At 42.9% G+C, this 16,348-nt stretch overlaps 1 protein-coding gene across 1 annotated transcript; it reads right to left on the bottom strand.

Moving 5' to 3' along the window:
* Positions 1 to 8,543: 8,543 nt before the first annotated feature.
* LOC116812781 (large ribosomal subunit protein eL6-like) lies at positions 8,544 to 9,450 on the bottom strand. The gene has a single exon (XM_032758609.2). The coding sequence runs from the start codon at positions 9,448 to 9,450 to the stop codon at positions 8,584 to 8,586; it is 867 nt and encodes a 288-aa protein (XP_032614500.1). The 3' UTR covers positions 8,544 to 8,583.
* Positions 9,451 to 16,348: the final 6,898 nt, after the last annotated feature.

Here is a 16,348-nt window from a genome sequence, read left to right on the forward strand (position 1 = left end):
GATAGTTCTGGGCTGCATGGGATTCTTCTAGATGAGTTGTTGTAGTGGTGATTGAAGTGAATAATGGAGAATTATTTGGGGTGTGTAATGGACTGATGTCTGTGTCACCCCCAAATTCATATGTTAACTCTTAACATACATTCAGTGGTGAAATTTGGAGATGGAGTCTTTGGGAGGTGATTAGGTCATGAGGATGGCGTACTCATGAATGGGACTAGTGCCCTTGTGAAAGAGGCCTCAGAGAGATCCCTCACCCCTTCAACATGTGAGAACACAGCAAGAAGACAGTATCTGTGAACCGGGAAGCGGGCCCTCACTAGATACTGAATCTCTTGGTGCCTTGATCTTGGATTTCCCAGCCTCCAGAACCGTAAGAAATAAATTTCTGTTGTTTATAAGCCACCTCATTTATGAGACTTTTAAAAAAATAAACATTATTGTGTATATTTAAGGTACACAACATCATGTTACAGGATACATAGAGCAAAATAATTTTTAGAGTGGAACAAATAAACATATGCATCATCTCACATGGTAACTCATTTTGTGTGTAGAGGGGGTAAGAGCAGGTAAAATCTACTCATTTAGCAGGAATTCTAAATACAGCACAGTTTTATTAACTCTAGCCGTACTATAGCCATGGTGTTGTACATCAGCTCCTTAGACTTGTTCATCCTACATACCTGCTACTTTGTGACTTCTAACCTACATCTCCCCATTTCTTCTTTCCACTCCCTAACCCTGATAACCACTGCTTTATTCTCTATCTCTGCATATTTGACTCTTTTTTTTAGATTCAACTTATAAGTAAGATAATGTAATACTTTTCTGTCTGTGTCTGGCTGATTTCACTTAGCATAATGTTCTCCAGATTCATCCATGCTGTGGGAAATCACAGGAGCCCTTTGTTTTTGGAGACAGAGTCTCGCTCTGTCACCCAGGCTGGAGTGCAGTGGTACAATCTCGGCTCACCACAACCTTCACTTACCGGGTTCGAGTGATTCTTCTGCCTCAGCCTCCCGAGTAGCTGGTACTACAGGCTCCTGCCACCATGACTGGCTATTTTTTTGTATTTTTTTTCCCCTCCCTGAGACGGAGTCTTGCTCTGTCGTCCTGGCTGGAGTGCAGTGGTGCAATCTTGGCTCACTGCAACCTCCACCTCCCGGGTTCAAGCAATTTTCCAACCTCAGCCTCCCAAGTAGCTGGGATTACAGATGCCCACCACCATGCCCAGCTAATTTTTGTATTTTTAGTAGAGATGGGTTTTCACCATGTTAGCCAGGCTGGTCTTGAACTCCTGACCTTGTGATCCTCTCATCTCAGCCTCCCAAAGTGCTGGGATTACAGGCATGAACCACCACCCTGGCCTTTTTTTTTTTTTTTTTTTGGTAGACATGGTGTTTCACCATGCTGGCCAGGCTGGTCTCAAAACTCCTGACTTCAGGTGATCCGCCTGCCTGGGCCTCCCAAAGTGCTAGAATTACAGGCATGAACCACTGCACCCGCCTTTTTTTTTTTTTTTTTTTTAAAGAGACAGGGTCTTGTTCTGTTACCCAGGCTGGAGTGCAGTGGCATGATCATGGCTCACTGTTATCTTGAATTCCTGGCCTCAAATGATTCTCTCGTCTTGGCCTCCCAAAGCACTGGGATCACAGGTGTTAGCCACTGTGCCTGACCAAGATCTCCCTTTTTAAGGCGGAATAAATATCCATTTTACACACACACACACACACACACACACACACACACACACACATATTGTGGTACATATATATGTAAATATATTTGTATTTTTATACGTATATGTAAATATTTATATATGTTTATGTATATATACAAATATAGCACACTCTCTTTTTTCTTTCTTTTTTTTGAGACAGAATCTCGCTCTGTTGCTCAGGCTGGAGTGCGGTGATGCGATCTTGGCTCACTGCAACCTCTGCCTCCTGGGGTCAAGCAATTCTCCTGCCTCAGCCTCCCAAGTAGCTGAGATTACAAGTGCTTACCACCACGCCCGGCTAATTTTTGTAATTTTAGTAGAGATGGGGTTTTACCATGTTGGCCAGGCTGGTCTCGAACTCCTGACCTCAGATGATCTGCCCACCTCGGCCTCCCAAAATGCTTGGATTACAGCCATGAGCCATTGCGCCCGGCCTCCATGATTTCTTTATTCATTCCTCTGTTGTCGGCTGATGTTTTGTTACAGCAGCCCAAAGAATCTAAGACAGATTGAAACACATAATTGTAGTACGTATTTTAAATATTGGCTGAATGAAGTTATTTTTTAAAATTTCATAGTGTGAAGTTTGGCCTATTAAGGGCAATTACCCTATTAAGAAGATGCCCTAAATTTGAAGTATTCTAGCACGTGGTTGATGAATTCTTAGCCGTGAGTTTAGGGGTAATGGGAAGTACATTCAGACCTGGAAGTGATGTCTTGCAAGGCGAGTCACACGTGTATGTCTTCTGAAGGGTTCTACATGTATGATAGGAACCTACTCAGTGGTCTATACTGTTCTATCACATTTTGCAGGTACATGGTTGAGTGTCCAGTGTTAAGTGTAGGCAGGCACAAGTGATAAATAAAACTATCTTCATTAATAGCCTCATCGTCCCTGAGATGAACCCAGATAAACAGGAAAGTTTATGATTAAATTGGATGACATTGTACCCTAGCAGGCTTAGGGGGCAGGAAAAAGAATAATAGCATTTTGGGAATCACCCATTTATTTTTTGGCCAGGAGTACCATTTGCACTTGCCTGACTAATGAAAGAAGTTATGCTACACAAGGGACGATTAGAGTCCCTAATGAGTCAAATTAGTTTCCTTGAAAGGGCCCCAGTGGCCCTCTCAGATTGCATCCTGGCACAGCAGAAAGACCTGGACCCAGGCCTTGTCTGCTGGGACATGTAACTGGCTGTGCTTGCATGGGAGGCCTCCCTTACTCCTAGTTCACATGGCTGACTCTCAGGGTATGCTCAGAGCCCTGTAAGCTTGGACAGATAGAGAAATTTTATTTAGTGGCACTGTGTGAGTTTTGCCAGTTGTTTTGAGGTTGTGGGACTATATAGTAGAGGTTTTTGAGTGAAAGATCTGGAATGGGGGTAATTTTCTGACTTGTTGGTCTCAAAGCACCTTAAAACCTAAAATTAACCAGTGGAAGAATTAAGCCTCTGGCCTTAATTTATAGGGGCACATATCTGCTAAGGGCTTCATTCTGAACTTACTAGGAGTGCTAAGTCTTCTTTTCTATTTTTGAGACAGGGTCTTGCTCTGTCACCCAGGCTGGAGTACAGTGGTGAAATCATGGCTCACTGCAGCCTTGACCTCCTGGGCTCAAGCGATCCTCCCACCTCAGCATCCCCCACCTCCGACCCCCAGTAGCTGAGATTACAGGCCTCTGCCACCACATTCAGCTAATTTTTGTATTTTTGTTTTTAAATAGAAATGGGATCTCACCATGTTGCTCAAGCTGGTCTTGAACTCCTGGCCTCAGGCGATCCACCTGCCTCGGCCTCCCTAAGTGCTGGGATTACAGGCGTGAGCCACCATGCCTGGCAATAGATCTTTTTGAGGTGGGGTCTTTAGGAGTTGAAGGCGAACTTTATGGTGAGGAGCTGCTGTTATACCCTAGTAATTAAGCTCATCTGGCATCAGTCTGTGTGAAACTACTAAGCATGCAGCAGGGCACGTCTGCAGGTATTTTCTTAGGACAATGGCATTGAATGCTAATGTGTAGTGTGCATTACAGGGTCACCGAGTTCCTGACTGCTGGATTCTGAGTGACCCCCTGGCCTTTCTCTAGAACTTCAAAGTCCCATATGGTAGCCACTGGCCACAGGTGGCTACTGAGCACTTGAAAGGTAGCTGGTACGAATTGAGATGTACTCCAAGCATAAAATAGAACCTGGAATTAAAAGATTTAGTCTAAAAAAGTGTAAAATATATTGTTAATCACTTTAAAATATTGATTATATGAAGAAATGCTATTTTTAGTATCATGTTAAATAAAACATATTATTAAAATTAATTTCACTTATTTCTCTATACTCTTTTGAAATGTGGCTACTAGAAAATTTAAATGGCTCAAATTATGTTTCTTTTGCACAGTGCTGCTCCAGAGAATAGTCAGTGGGAGAGTTAGGCTAGTGAATGTGTGGCCAGAGGCTGTAAAATCCAAAATCTATGAATAGATATTGGGTCTGAGGAGGTGCTCTCTACAAGCAAGGCATTCAGAATTGAATTTCTCCAGTTTGCCTGGAGATCAACATACTACATCCATTTCAGTCCAGGACTTTCAGCACCAGAGGTGTGTGAGAGGCAAGATCCAGGGACCAAATAAGTCTATCAGTTCAGAGAGTCATAAAAAATGTTGTTAATCAATTGCTAGGAAACTAATATTTATAGCCAGTATTCAAACATCTGAATTGGGCTTGGAAAAATTGTTTTATTTCCTGAGAGAGATGCCCAAGGCTTTAGCTTCCTTAGAGACCTAACTCTCTGATGAGCCTCTCAGGGCCTATTAGTACTGGCTGCAGAGGAAGTGAGTGGATAATGATGCCCTAAGGTCACTGTGTGCAGGCCACAGTATTCCTGACATAGCCTCTCATTCTTCCCAAGGAGCATGGGACAGTGCAGCCTGGTTTAAAGTGAGGCGGGGCTTTTCTTCAAGAATAGTTGGCTCTATGTTGTGGGATACTATACACATAATTCAGCATCTGCCACAAATGCATCATTGAAAGATTGGCTCATGTCAGACACTGTAGAGCTATTAGACTTTGGCTGGAAACAAATGGAAAAAGCAAATGGAAAAACAAATGGAAAACTCAGAACACTGGCCTTCTAATACAAACACTCACCTCAGTGACCAGTCACAGCCTTTCTTCCCTGAGGAATCTTGGCCATGTCATGGTGGGTGGGGGCAGTGGCATCTGGAGAGTGTTTGCCAATCTTGACTCTGTATCTTTAAGTTGCTTGATTCACCTATGCACCTGGAGGGGTAACTTTGGGCACCTAGCAGCATTTGGGACCAATCAATTCTGACCAAAACTTTCAGTGAGCTGTACTTCAATCATCTTCCTGCTCGGTTTCCCATTTTGGCTTTCTTTCCCATTCACTGTCAAGCTGCAGACCTTTGGACTTGACAGTTATGTCTGGTGACTCCAGCCTTAGACCCTTGGCTCTCCCTCAAGAGATTTGCCTTAGATCTGTTCTACTAGAGCTCCTCTATTTGTATTTCCTTAGATATTTAAAAAAACAAAAAACAGTTAACATAGCAGGCCTGGCTCCTTACCAGGTTTGCCCTTGGCTGACATCTGCAAACTTGAATTTGGGAAACGTTTCTACTATGCTAACTGATAAAAGTGGCTTACTATACCTAAACTGTACAAACAATGTGAGTTTATGCTGAATACCTGCTTTATTTCTGGGAGTCTAGAATTTGGTGGTAGGCAGAGGATGCCTGTGTGATTTAACCGCCAGTAAAATCCCTGGGTGCAGAGTGTATAATGAGCTTCTCTGGTAGAAAACACTTCCCACATGTCATCGTGACTCATTACTAAGGAGTTAGGCATGTCTTGTGTGACTTCATTGGGAAAGAATTATCAAAAGCTTGAGCTTGGTTTCCTCTAGACTTTGCTCCATGTGCTTTTGCCTTTGCTGATTTTTCTTTGTACCCTTTTGCTGTAATAAATCATAGCCATGAGTGTGACCATATGCTGACTCCTGAGTCCTTCTAGCAAATAACCAAATCTGGGGATGGTTTTGGGGGCCCTTCACATATCAGTTAATATACGGAAACCACTGGAGGAAGTCTTGAATGTAATTTTTGGTTTGATTATTTTTCTTAGAGTTCAGAATGGGAATCCCTGAATACATCAAGCATTACATAATATGGTTGGGAGATCCAAAGCACTAAAGCCGAGGCTACTAATATGTGGAAAATTGGCATATGTTGTAGACTTCCCAAAAGACCCCTGTTAGGACAAGTTACATAGGGTACACTCAGGGGAGATCAGTGCAGGAAGACCAAGGAAGGTCTGAAGGATTCAGTATGGCAGAAAGACATGCAAATCAGAGACAGGACCCTCCTTAAACAGAACCAAGACCATATCCCAGAAAAGGGAATAGAGAGACAAGGGCTGGTATTATCTCTGTCACATTGGCTGAGTAGGTTAAAATCAGAAAGTGTGCTGGAAAAACAAAGCAAAGCAAAGCAAAACAAAACAAGGACCTGCAAGAAAGAATAGACTTCTTCTGGGGGGAGGGACAGTGTCTCTGTCGCCCAGGATGGAGTGCAGTGGTACAATCTCAGCGCACTGCAACTTCTGCCTCCCAGGCTCAAGCGATCCTCCCAGCTCAGCTTCCTGAGTATTTTTAGTGGAGATGGGGTTTCACCTTGTTGCCCAGGCTGGTCTCGAACTCCTGTGCTCAAGTGATCTGCCCACCCAAGCCTCCCAAAGTGTTGGGATTACAGATGTGAGCCACCGCATCTGGCCACTTCTTTTTTAAAGTGCACTGTTTTTGATAAAGCTGTAGTTAGGAATCTTTTTAGGGACAAAAAGTTTACAAATAGAAAGAGTAAAAAAAAATTTATTGAGAAATATTTTCATTATTCTACCCTACAAAATGAAAGTTTTTTGTATATGGATGGTATAGATTAGGTTTAGCACTGAATATTTTTTATGTATTAAATATTCAAAAAAAAAAAAGCCCTGCAAGGCCTCACTAGTTTTGTTTTCTCATGGAAAACCAGAGTTCAAATTCCCAATGGGGATGCAGCCCCTGATTTTTTGAAAGACAGAATATATAGTGGTTATGAGCATGGCCTTTGGAATCAGATGCCTTTTTTTGAGTTTTAGTCCTATTTATAGCTGTGTAATCTTGGACAAGTTAACAATCTCTTCATTTCCTAATTGTCTTTTCTTCAAATGCAAATAATAATTATAATTGCTTCAAAGGGTTGCTGAAAGGATGGCCTGAATTAATCCACGTAAAGGACTTACATAATGCCTAGCATATACGCTATGCTCAATAAATGGTAGAGATCATTGTTATTATTATTATGACATGATTCCTGTGCTCTTAGAAAGTGAATTCATAGGATGTTGTAAATAATTGAGAGCTATAGTGATATGCATTGATAACTTGCAAATGTGATAAAACAAAATGCCCCTACATTTTTAGTTATAAAACTAACTAAAAGGAATCACATGCAGGATAGCTCGAAGGCCCAGAAATTTTTTTTTTGAGACGGAGTCTCGCTCTGTCTCCCAGGCTGGAGTGCAGTGGCGTGATCTCGGCTCACTGCAAGCTCCGCCTCCCGTGTTCATGCCATTCTCCTGCCTCAGCCGCCCGTGTAAATGGGACTACAGGCGCCTGCCACTACGCCTGGCTAATTTTTTGTATTTTTAGTAGAGACGGAGTTTCACCATGTTAGCCAGGATGGTCTCGATCTCCTGACTTCGAGATCCGCCCGCCTTGGCCTCCCAGAGTGCTGGGATTACAGGCGTGAGCCACCGTGCCCGGCCAAAGGCCCAGAAAATTTTAATGACACCAGTTTGAAGTTATTATCACATTTTAAGAATGTATCAGTCAACACAAGTCGTTGTTCAACTGTGGCAGGACAGAACAGTAGTTCCAGGACTTTGAGTTTTATGACCAAGTTAGAAAAAAAATTGTAGAATGTGATGAAGTGCTGCTAACTTTTCAATTTACCCAAGACTGGCATGAAAAAGATCTGATAGTCTACTACCGCTGTCATGTCCTAAAAGAAAAGATGTTTTGTCTCCAAAAAATAACAAATAGCATATCTTCAGAACAAAGATAGTACTTCCCAGAAAGGCTACTAATCTAGGGAGATGTTTTCCCCCCAACAGGTGAAAATCTCCTGAAAGGCAAGCAATACTCTTTGGATCAGCCCTTGGGATAAGAAAAGTCACAATTAGGGCTGAGCACCGTGACTTGTGCTTGTAATCCCAATAGTTCAGGAGGCTGAGGTAGGGGGATCGCTTGAGCTTGAGTGAGGAATTTGGGTAGTGAGGCCCTCCCCTGCCTGCACAGTCTCTACCAATTTTTTTTTTTAATTAGCCAGGTGTAGTGGCACATGTCTATAGTCCCAGCTACTCAGGAGGCTGAGATGGGAGGGTTGCTTCAGTCTAGGAGGTTGAGGCTGCAGTGAGCTAAGAGCATGCCAATGTACTCCAGCCTGGACCACAGAGCAAGATCCTGTCTCACAAAAAGAAAAGTCACAAAGGCAAACACCAGTAGTGTCCACTGTCCAAGCAAAAGGAAACTATGCCACCTAAATTTGACCTACTCCTGGTTCCAGTTGCGAAACCACTTATTTTTTCTTTCTTTCTTTTGTAGAATCATGGTCTCACTATTTTGCTCAGGCAGGTCTTGAACTCCAGGCCTCAAGTGATTCTCCCATCTCAGCCTCCCAAAATGCTGGAATTACAGACCTGAGCCAACTGTGCCTGGCCTTGCAACACCATTTCCAATGCGAAGATAAATATAGGAGAGTTAGGCATTGATTTTTTTTTTTTTTTGTAGTCAGCTATTTAATTAGGTTCTTAAGATATTTAGAACACCAATTTGTGAGGATAAATTCCATTTGTCAGGGCAAACACAGATCGCAGGTAGCCCTGGAGCTGAGGAATAGCTTTGATTTTTGGTAAAATTTGTGAGTCCACAGCTTTCTGATCAATCTTGCGCTGCTCCGTAATCTCGTATTTCTCTTTTTCTGTGTCGAAGATCTCACCTTCCTGGTGTCTGGGCTTCCGCAGCTTCTTCTTCTTGAAGTAAGCATCAGTAAGATGTTTTGGGATTTTTACATTGCTGATATCGATTTTGGTTGAGGTGGCAATGACAAATTTCTGGTGTGTTCTTCGTAGAGGAACTCGATTGAGGACCAGAGGTCCAGTTACAAGTAACAAGCCACTAGCCAGCTGCTTCAGGAAAACCACCCTCTTGCCCGTGTGGCGTCCAGTGAGGATGATCAGAATGGTCCTGGGGGTAATTCTGGCTCGCAGTTTTCTCACGTGCTGACTGAAGGGTTTTTTGCCGTGGCTCAACAGCTTTCGAGGCACATCTTCAGTAGGATAATACCTAGGCATTTTGAGAAGTTTAACCACCCGGGTACCACCGTTCTTGTCACCACCAACTGGTTTTGTAACAGTTGCAAGAACCTTCTCCTTCTTTTTCTTTTCAACCTTTGATTCAGCGGCTGAATACTTCCTCTTGTACGTGGCCTTTCTGGAATACATGGCAGATTGGGAATACCTGCCAATTCCTCTGACAAGGACAGGGTTGCGGCTGCAATGGGGCTTCCCCTTCTTGGGATTTTTAGCCTTGAGGTTACCCTTTTTCACTTTGCCACCAGCATTAGCCTTCTTGGCTTCGGGTTTCTTCTCTTTAGTATCTGGCTTCTGAACTTTTTCACCCGCCATCTTGCAAGATGGGAAAGAGGAGGCATTGATTTTGAGTACTTCCTCTTAATATGGTCACAAAAGTAACAGGACATTCACTAAACATTTGATTTATCTGTTTCTCTTATACTCATGAAGGAACCATCTAATTCCAATGTACATCAACCAGGGAGAGCCTGGGTGGACCACCTGAACTTCAAACATTTCTAGCAAATCACGGAAATGACTTCTGAATATGGCTTAGCTTCCTATGTAGCTTCATTACAGGAGAGGGAATATGCTGATTATGTCCACAGGGGTATTGCTGTTTTATTTCTCCTAGTAAATTAATACATTTGCATTCTGGTACCTATTTTGGTCTCTTGTGCTTTTCAGACAACTTGTCCCAGTCTCTCAGGGCCTGATTACTCCCAGACACTGAGAAAATGACATTTCCAGGATGTGGAAGCAGCTGGTCTTCTTGTATACCATGGCACATGCACACTATTCCATTTTTTTGCTACTTTATTATTATTATTTTTAAATTATACTTTAAGTTCTAGGGTACATGTGCACAACGTGCAGGTTTGATACATAGGTATACATGTGCTATGTTTGTTTGCTGCACCCATCAACTCATCATTTACATTAGGTATTTCTCCTAATGCTATCCCTCCCCCAGCCCCCCACCCTCCTACAGGCCCCAGTGTGTGATGTTCCCCACCCTGTGTCCATGTGTTCTCATTGTTCAATTCCCACCTATGAGTGAGAACATGCGGTGTTTGGTTTTCTGTCCTTGTGATAGTTTGCTCAGAATGATGGTTTCCAGCTTCATCCATGTCCCTGCCAAGGACATGAACTCATCTTTTTATGGCTGAGTAGTATTCCATGGTGTATATGTGCCACATTTACTTTTTTTCTTTTCTTTTCTTTTCTTTTTTTTTGAGATGAAATCTCACTCTGTCGCCCAGGCTGGAGTGCAGTGGTGCGATCTCGGCTCACTGCAAGCTCTGCCTCCCAGGTTCAGGTCATTCTCCTGCCTCAGCCTCCCGAGTAGCTGGGCCTACAGGTGCCCGCCAGCACATCTGGCTAATTTTTTGTATTTTTAGTAGAGACAGGGTTTCACCGTGTTAGCCAGGATGGTCTCCGTCTCCTGACCTTGTGATCTGCCTGCCTCGGCCTCCCAAAGTGCTGGGATTACAGGTGTGAGCCACCACGCTCAGCCTATATGTGCCACATTTTCTTAATCCAGTCTATCATTGATGGACATGGGGATTGGTTCCAAGTCTTTGCTATTGTGCACACTATTCCATGTTTAAAGTCATGCCTGGCTGGGCGCGGTGGCTCACGCTTGTAATCCCAGCACTTTGGGAGGCCGAGGCGGGCGGATCACGAGGTCAGGAGATCGAGACCACGGTGAAACCCCGTCTCTACTAAAAATACAAAAAATTAGCCGGGCGTGGTGGCGGGCGCCTGTGGTCCCAGCTACTCGGAGAGGCTGAGGCAGGAGAATGGCGTGAACCCGGGAGGCGGAGCCTGCAGTGAGCCGAGATTGCGCCACTGCACTCCAGCCTGGGCGACAGAGCGAGACTCCGTCTCAAAAAAAAAATAAAATAAAATAAAGTCATGCCTATCTACTGACATTTACAAAAAAAATACATGGCAGTGGCTTTACTAGTCAAGGTGCAAGCTAAGCTGCTATAATAAAGAGACTCCAAAATATATTGACTTAAATAAAATGAAGTTTCTTTCTCTCTTATAAGTCTAGAGTAAGAGGTCCAGGGCTGGCCTGAGGGTCTTACTTCATTAGAGCAGAGGCCTGGGTTTCGTTCGGATACCCAAGTTTCTTCTGTCTCCTTGCTTTACCACCTCTCTAGGTATTGTCTTCATCCATATGGTTGAAACTGGCTCTCTCCATGTTTATATTCTAGTCTGTGGGAACGGAAAAAAAATGTTGAGGGCAAGGGACTCTGGCTTTAAGGAAAGATGTGGAAGTCACACACATCACTTCTGCTCATAACTTATTGGCCCAGATTTAGTTATATAACCAAATCTAGCTGCAAGGCAGGCTGGAAATGTTCTGCTCAGTGTCATGCCCTGTGACTAAGAATATATAAAACATGTTGATTTCTCTGACTCATTGATCTAGACTCATGGAATAATCCCTGTGAAATTTTCCTGACCTTACCGTTATGTAAAGAATAATAATAAACCTGCCTCCCCTTCCTCCCAGTCAGAGGTAACCTCTAACTGAAACTTGTGTTAATTATTCTCTTGCTTGAAATAATAGTTTTAGACTGGGCACGGTGTCTCATACCTGTAATCTCAGCACTTTGGGAGGCCGAGGCGGGTGGATCACCTGAGGTCAGGAGTTGGAGATCAGCCTGGCCAACATGGAGAAATCCCGTCTCTACTAAAAATACAAAAATTAGCTGGGCGTAGTGGCAGGTGCCTGTAACCCCAGCTACTTGAGAGGCTGAAGCAAGAGAATCACTGGAACCCGGGAAGCAGAGATTGCAGTGAGCCAAGACCATGCCACTGCACTCCAGCCTAAGCAAAAAGAGCAAAACTCCATCTCAAAAAAAAATAACAATAATAATAATAATAATAAATAATCACCATAGATTTACTATCTGTGTATGTACTCAAAAAACGAAATACTTTTTGTCCTGCCTGTTTTGAGTACCATATAAATGCACTTACTCTTTTGTGACTTGCTAAACATTGCTTTGACTTCTGGTTCCTTTTTGCTTGACAATTTCATCTTCAGTTATTTTCTCTCCTGTTGCATTTTACTATAAATGGAAGGAACCAAGCCCCTCCTTTAACACTGCTTAGAAACCTCCAATTTCATCACTTGTGAGTTCTACCTTCCACAAAACACTAGAACATAAACACAATTCAGCTAACTACTTTGCCACATGTATAAACTAAATGGGGAAGTTTGTTTTTTGTTTTTGAGGCAGGGATTCATGCTGTCACCCAGGCTGGAGTGAAGTGGTGTGATCATGGCTCACTGTAGCCTCAACCTCCTGGGCTCAAGCAGTCCTCCCACCTCAGCCTCCCGAGTAGTCGGGACCACAGGCATGCACCACCACACCTGGCTAATTTCTTTTATATTTTGTAGAGGCAGTGTCTCACTGGGTTGCCCAGGCATGTCTTGAACTCCTGGGCTCCAGCAGTCCTCTCACCTCAGCCTCCCAAAATGCTGGGATTACAAGTGGGAGCCACCCTGCCCAGCCCTCTACTCACTTTTCCCCTTAGCATTTAAACATACTCAAATCTCTTTCCTCTTTAAAATGAAAACAAACAAATAAAAACCTTCATTAAATTTGCTGTCTTCTGATTTCTCCTTTCCTTCACAGGCCATGTTTCTTGAAAAAGTGGGCAAGATTCATTGTCTTTATTTCTCCATTTCTCATTCTTCCCTTGACCTATTGTGACTGGCCCCACCATTTCACTGAACCTGCTCTCCCTTATTAAAGTCAACAATAACTCTTAGTTGTAAAAGCCTATACAGACTTTTCTATACTTATCTTACCAATCACTGATTATAATAACAAGCGCTGTGAAATATTCCTTCCTTGAGCTTTGCTGCTGCTTCAACTTCTATGACATCATTCTTGTTTTCCTCCTCAAAGGCCCCTCCTTCTCCATCTTCATAAACTTATTTTTCTACACCCTTTCCCACCTCTTTAGGGGTGTTCCCAAGGGTTTTATCAGAAACCATGTTCCCTTCTCATTTTATAAATGTTTGGATGACCCCATCTACATTGATGATTTAAGTATCATCTATTAGCCCACGACTCCCAGATATATATCTCTAACTCACACTCTCCATATAGCCAACTGCCCTTGAATAATATCCACTTCCGACTCAGTGTTACACAGTTCCCTGTCTTGGGAGATGGCACTTTCATCTATCGACTCACCCAAAAGCCTGGGAATCTACCTAGATTATCCATTCTCCTTCAAGTCTCCTTCAACTCCTGGAAGTAACTGATAATATCAATTTTGCACCCCAGATATCTCTCATACCTGCCTGTTTCTTTCTATGCTTGCTATCACTGCCAGCATGATGTATTCCTGAGCATCTTATGTCTTAGATAGTTTTACCTTTTATGGAAGTGGCTCTCAATGATCACTGTAAAGCAGAACTTGAGGAAATTAAAAATACATTCGGCCGGGTGCAGTGGCTCACGCCTATAATCCCAGTACTTTGTGAGGCTGAGGTGGGTGGATCACCTGAGGTCAGAGTTCGAGACCAGCCTGACCAACATGGTGAAACCCCATCTCTACTAAAAATACAAAATTAGCTGGGCATGGTGGCACATGCCTGTAATCCCAGCCGCTCAGGAGGCTGAGGCAGGAGAATTGCTTAAACCTGGGAGGCGGAGGTGGCAGTGAGCCGAGATCATGCCATTGCACTCCAGCCTGGGCAACAACAGCAAAGCTCCCTCTGAAAAAAAAAAAAAAAATCAAATGGTTGATGACTCACCTTAGAAATTACTTTTGGATGGGGACTGGACTTTCACATTTTGAAAAAGTTCTAATGTGCACTTAGGATGGCAAGCTATTGCTTTATGATCTGTGAAGATGAATTGGAAGTGGATTGGAAGATGAACTGAACCATCCTGGACCAGATGTAGAAGTAATCTGACTAGGAAATATCAGAGTGATCCAAGGCTACCAGAATTATGTCATGAGTCTCTGGTAATTATACTCTTGAACAAAATCAAATAAACAATAGCAAAACCATATACTTCAGCTTTTTTTTGTTATAATTGGTATACGGGATATTGAACAAAGTTGATCCACTGCTTTCTCAATCACAAAGGGGTCAGTAGGTTACATAAACATACGATGTGAACATGGGAGACTGCCTGACTTCTCCGAAGGCATCTGATTCCAATTTTTTCTTTTTCTTTTATTATTTCAGTCTAATCCCATGACAGATTGTGATTCCAATTTTTAAAAGTACTGCAGCACATTTTGAAGATGAGATTTTACCTGGAGCTGCCAGTCTAAAACCCTTTTTAAAGTCACGTCTATGTATTAATTTGCTCCGTCACTGTCTGAGGTCGACACCCGTTGTTGTTATCCTGTAGCCCTTCATCCTCTTGTGGGTTAAAAAACCCAGAACATATCTTTCCCTCATCTCCCATGCTCAAGCCATAGTTTGAGTGAGAATGACCTCAACTTAGCTCCACTGTGAGCCCTGATACCAGAACTTTGTATTATTCCATTGTTATGGCAATAGTAATCGATTCAGAGGTAAGAACGGATCTAATCAGTTTCTGTGAGGACAAAAGTTTCCTCTGTCTTCCATAAGAAAGTTCATATCCACCCCAGGATGGTTCAGTATGAGAATGCAGGCAGCCATAGCCACTGGCCACTGCCAGGGGAGCAACTAGGACAGTGCATGATGCTTGAAGGTGAAGCCAAGACCATGGCAGGTAGAGTGGAACAAGTCTTTCTACTACAGACTTTTCAGTAATGCAGACCAACACCCTCTTTTTATTTCTTTAAGCAAATTAAAATTTTAAAATAATTTGTGCGATGGTCTGAATGTGTTCCCCAAAATCGATAGCTGGAAACTTAATCCCCCATGCAACAGTGTTGGGAGGTGAGGCCTTCTGGGAGGTGTTTAGGTCATGAGGGCTCTGCCACTATAAAAAGGACTTGTGGGAGTAGATTTGCCCTCTTTCACTCTTCTGCCATGTGAGGACACAGCCAGCAGGCCCACAGATGCCACCTTAATCTTGGACTTCCCAGACCCCAGAACTGTGAGAAATAAATTTCTGTTTTTCACAAATTACCCAGTTTGTGGTATTCTGTTATAGAAGCACAAAATGAACTAAGACAACTTGTGACATAAAGACTGATTTAATATGTGGTCTTTATTAGAATTAAAATAGTTTTGGCCAGGTGCGGTGGCTCACGCCTGTAATCCCAACACTTTGGGAGGTGGAGGTGGGTGGATCACTGGAGGTCAGGAGTTCAATACCAGCCTGGCCAACATGGTGAAACCTCGTCTCTACTAAAAATACAAAAAATTAGCTGGACGTGGTGGCAGGTGCCTGTAATTCCAGCTACTCGGGAGGCTGAGGCAGGAGAACTACTTGAACCTGGGAGGCGGAGGTTGCAGTGAGCCAAGATCATGCCATTGCACTCCAGCCTGGGCAACAAAAGCGAAACTCTGTTTCAAAAAAAAAAAAAAAAGTTTTATCACTTGTATACATCCCTTTCTAATATTATTAATTCATATGCTAGTTAATTTTTTTTTTTGCTAGTTATATAACTAGCAAAAAAGTAAGGATGATTTTGAATCTTCCCATACTCAGAGGTCATAAAAATTCAGGTCCATGATTGAGGAACAAAATTACCAAGATGGAACAGTGATTTATGGGAATTTGTAACACCTTTACACCATAGACATCATCAAAAGAGGTAAGTCTCAGACTCCTTGTTATCATGCCATATTAGAAAGTATGCTGGGTGCGGTGGCTCACGCCTGTAATCCCACCACTTTGGAAGGCTGAGGCAGGTGGATCACTTGAGGTCAGGAGTTCGAGACCAGCCTCACAAACATGGTGAAACCCCATCTTTACTAAAAAAATATAAAATTAGCCGGGTGTGGTGGCACATACCTGTAATCCCAGCTACTTGGGAGGCTGAGGCAGGGGAATCACTTGAACCTGGGAGGCAGAGGTTGCAGTGAGCCAGGATCACGCCATTGCACTCCAGCCTGGGCAACAAGAGTGAAACTCCGTCTCAGAAAAAGAAAAGAAAAGAAAAAAGATAACGAAAGATGTAGTGCCTTGCTCAATAGTATTTATGAACATTAACATGTTTGGATATGTTTTATGAAACAGAAACAAAAGAATATAGTTAATTCATTTGATTATATGTTCATATTGAATTTGCATGTTGAGGGCCA

This window comes from Hylobates moloch, unplaced genomic scaffold, assembly GCF_009828535.3.
Source record: "Hylobates moloch isolate HMO894 unplaced genomic scaffold, HMol_V3 SCAFFOLD_1, whole genome shotgun sequence".
In the NCBI taxonomy this organism is placed as follows: domain Eukaryota; kingdom Metazoa; phylum Chordata; class Mammalia; order Primates; family Hylobatidae; genus Hylobates; species Hylobates moloch.